Source organism: Trachymyrmex cornetzi, unplaced genomic scaffold (assembly GCF_001594075.2).
Source record: "Trachymyrmex cornetzi isolate Tcor2-1 unplaced genomic scaffold, Tcor1.1 scaffold83, whole genome shotgun sequence".
NCBI lineage: Eukaryota > Metazoa > Arthropoda > Insecta > Hymenoptera > Formicidae > Trachymyrmex > Trachymyrmex cornetzi.
Genome location: NW_017300169.1, coordinates 2,162,412 through 2,165,541, shown reverse-complemented (window position 1 = coordinate 2,165,541; position 3,130 = coordinate 2,162,412). Strand labels below are relative to the sequence as shown.

Here is a 3,130-nt window from a genome sequence, read left to right as displayed (position 1 = left end):
AGAGAGAGAGAGAGAGAGAGAGAGAGAGAGAGAGAGAGAGAGAGAGAGAAATTTCTGATTCGTTCATTTTCAACCAGAAATTTTTTTCAGTGTACAGATTTTAATATACGTTTCAATAATATTTTGTTATTATTCATTTTAATTTCAGCAAAAAATTTCCATCAGGAATATGTTTAAAATACTTTAAATAGTATGAGTTTTTATTGAATTTACCTTTTCTATGTCGGTTATTATGTTGTCAAGAAGCCGGCTAGTCGTCTCGGGAATAAAACGAATTATTTGTACATATTTTTGAGCTTGGACACCTGCTTTATATGGCAATACACCAGGCTGCTCGACGACATTTGGATTCCTCACTATTCCATCTTGACGAAATCTATAATTTTTTAAAATGTCAATTATGCACTTTAGCAACCTCAAACCTTGAAATTTGTTTAACGCTGTCATGAGAACCCATTATTTACCTGTGCATAATTGCAATAGTTAAGGCTCGTAAATCCATGTTCTGGTTTTCTGTATTCTCGATTTTTCGGAGAATCGCAATTAATGTATTCAAAGTATGGGGCAATCTGTTATCTTTCTCTAGAAGATATTTATTTTCGTAACATTCTCGAAGTGTTGATGTAATACTTCGAAATGTATTTTCTTGTGCGGAAATGCCTGAAATAATATGTATAAAGAAAATTAAACTGTATTGTTCACAAAATTATAAAATTACTAAATTAAAAATAAACCAAGGGCTACAAGCCAATTGCTGGATCTTAATGCTAAAAATTACTAAATCATAAGTTTATTATACAAACGTTATTATTCTAAATATTTCGTAATTTTTAGCATTAAGATCCAGCTTGGCTTGTAGCCCTTGATTTATTTTTAATTTTATAAATTATTTGAGCCTATTGTCATTTACTATTTTTATAAAATTACTCTTATTATACATCTTATTATGTATAAGAGTAATAATATATATATAATATTTTTAATTATATTTATATATAACATATTTTAACTTTTCTGTAAATGACTGGATGCTCAATGGACATCGTGTACTGTCTGCAGTGCTTCATATAGATTTTTAGATAAATAGAATTGTAAGATGAACACATTAATCTTTTTTATAAAAAAGTTTTAAATATTACAGAAAGTCATTTTTAAATTTAAACCCATTTAAACTCAATTTCAATTTGACATAAGATTAATGACATCGTTTTTAGCATCCAAAAATCGAAAAGATTTTGTCTAATTCAAAATAGTGAAACAGTTTTTTGTAAACTAATTATCGAAACAATTTTTAATGTAATAATAAATGATTGAACTGTTACAGAGATGAAAAAAAGATGTGTATAAAATTATTTCTTTTTATTTTTAATTTACATTAATTTTGAACAATTTTTAATATCCTTGATGAGAAAAATTCTCATAATTCTTATATAATATATATTTCATAATATATTTTCTAATATATATCGTAATTTAGTATATATTTCATAATTTTTAATTTATGAAGTTGTTTAAAATAAAAAATACTTCAAATTTCTTCAAGTTTTATAAGTTTTCTCTAGAAATTATGGAATGAGAAATATTTTGGAATTTATACATATAAGAATTATGGGAACAACGTAGATTTTCTTAAGCATTCCATTTCTGAAATGTTCCAATTAGTAACAAAAGATCTAAAAAATTTTGAGAAGTTATAAATTTTATATAAAAAGTTTGCCAAAATTATATGAAAAATTTTGGAAGCTTTTTACTACGAATATTAATATATAATAAAATTAATTATGCATCATAAATTAAAATAATAAACTTCTTACCAAGAACAAATAGAATAATCCAGAAATATAATCGACCAATCATTTTGTGGCTGTAAAAGAACAAAAATGTAGAATTGAATTCACTGAATCGACACTTCGTATTTCAATTAATATTGTATCATTGTATTGAGAAAAACGGTATTTAAACTTATTAGAAAATCGAAAACTTATTCGCGGGATTTATGTAAGAAACGCTGTCCCTTCGATTTCATTTAACAAGATACTACACCACACCTATTTAGAGACATAGTAATATCTACCACCACTATCAAGAGATAAGATACGACATGTATGAGTAATCTACTCCCACCCGTAGAGATGATCCTTGTTAGAGAATATCACTCGATCGTTTGATTAATATTTTCGTAAAATTACGAAATAGTAGTACTAATCTTATGATATATATATGTACTTTGCTATCACAAGATTGCATGTAAAATTATATTTTATAATTTTACATTATTATACTCATCCATAGGAGCGTTATGTGCTGCCGTTAAGCAATGGAATCAGATACAAATTTTGTTTTTAAGCAAAAGGTGGTAACGTAGATCACAATTAAACACATGTCATTTAGTCGGGCTAACATTCCTCTCGGATGCATTTCTACTTGTAATATATAGAAGCATTTTAGACGCGTATCACAGGTCGCGCTTATCAGCATTAAAGTAGAACGTAATCTTATTATATTTTTACAAGCATATACACACACTGTGATGATGTGTACGTGAATCATTGAAAAATATACGAAAAAAATACGAGCCAGGTAAAACATAAGCGTCATACTGAATTCCGTGAGCAGCAATATCTTGTTATTGAGAAGATGGAGTTTTTCATACTTTTTTACTTATATTCTATGGTAAGAAATTAACAATTAAAACCGTAGTTTACTATATTTAAATAAGATTTGTGATTAACGGTACGAGTATTCGACGAAAAAGATTTGTTATTTTCTTTGACGGGGGTTCGAAAGAATCTTAACCATTTACCAGTAGACGAACTTAAGAAACGTTACGCGAATAATAGAGTTTTTGCAATACCGTGTATTCAGATACGGTAAACGCTAATTTAATGGAAAATTGAAACTGCACATGCGCAATTCGATTTTCCACCAAATAACGAGACTTTAATTGTACATCTGGATATACGGTATTGCAAAAACTCTAATAATAGAGGAAAGCCCCCTATTGTGAGATAGGCGCCTAATAATCTTAATATATGAGATACCGGCGTTTCTGCTAAACTAATAAACGCTATCTATTGGTTTCACCATGAATTTATTGCTCTTGGATTGAAAATTCATTATTAAATCATGT

General features: G+C 27.8%; 1 protein-coding gene across 1 annotated transcript in view; it reads right to left on the bottom strand.

Moving 5' to 3' along the window:
• Positions 1–3,130, bottom strand: part of LOC108768879 (uncharacterized) — a 24,048-nt gene that overhangs the window by 10,389 nt on the left and 10,529 nt on the right. The window contains exons 8-9 of the mRNA XM_018519538.1: positions 465–660; positions 214–376 (exon numbers count right to left, since the gene is read on the bottom strand). Of these exons, the coding sequence (XP_018375040.1) occupies positions 214–376; positions 465–660 (359 nt within the window). The remainder of the gene's footprint in view (positions 1–213; positions 377–464; positions 661–3,130) is intronic.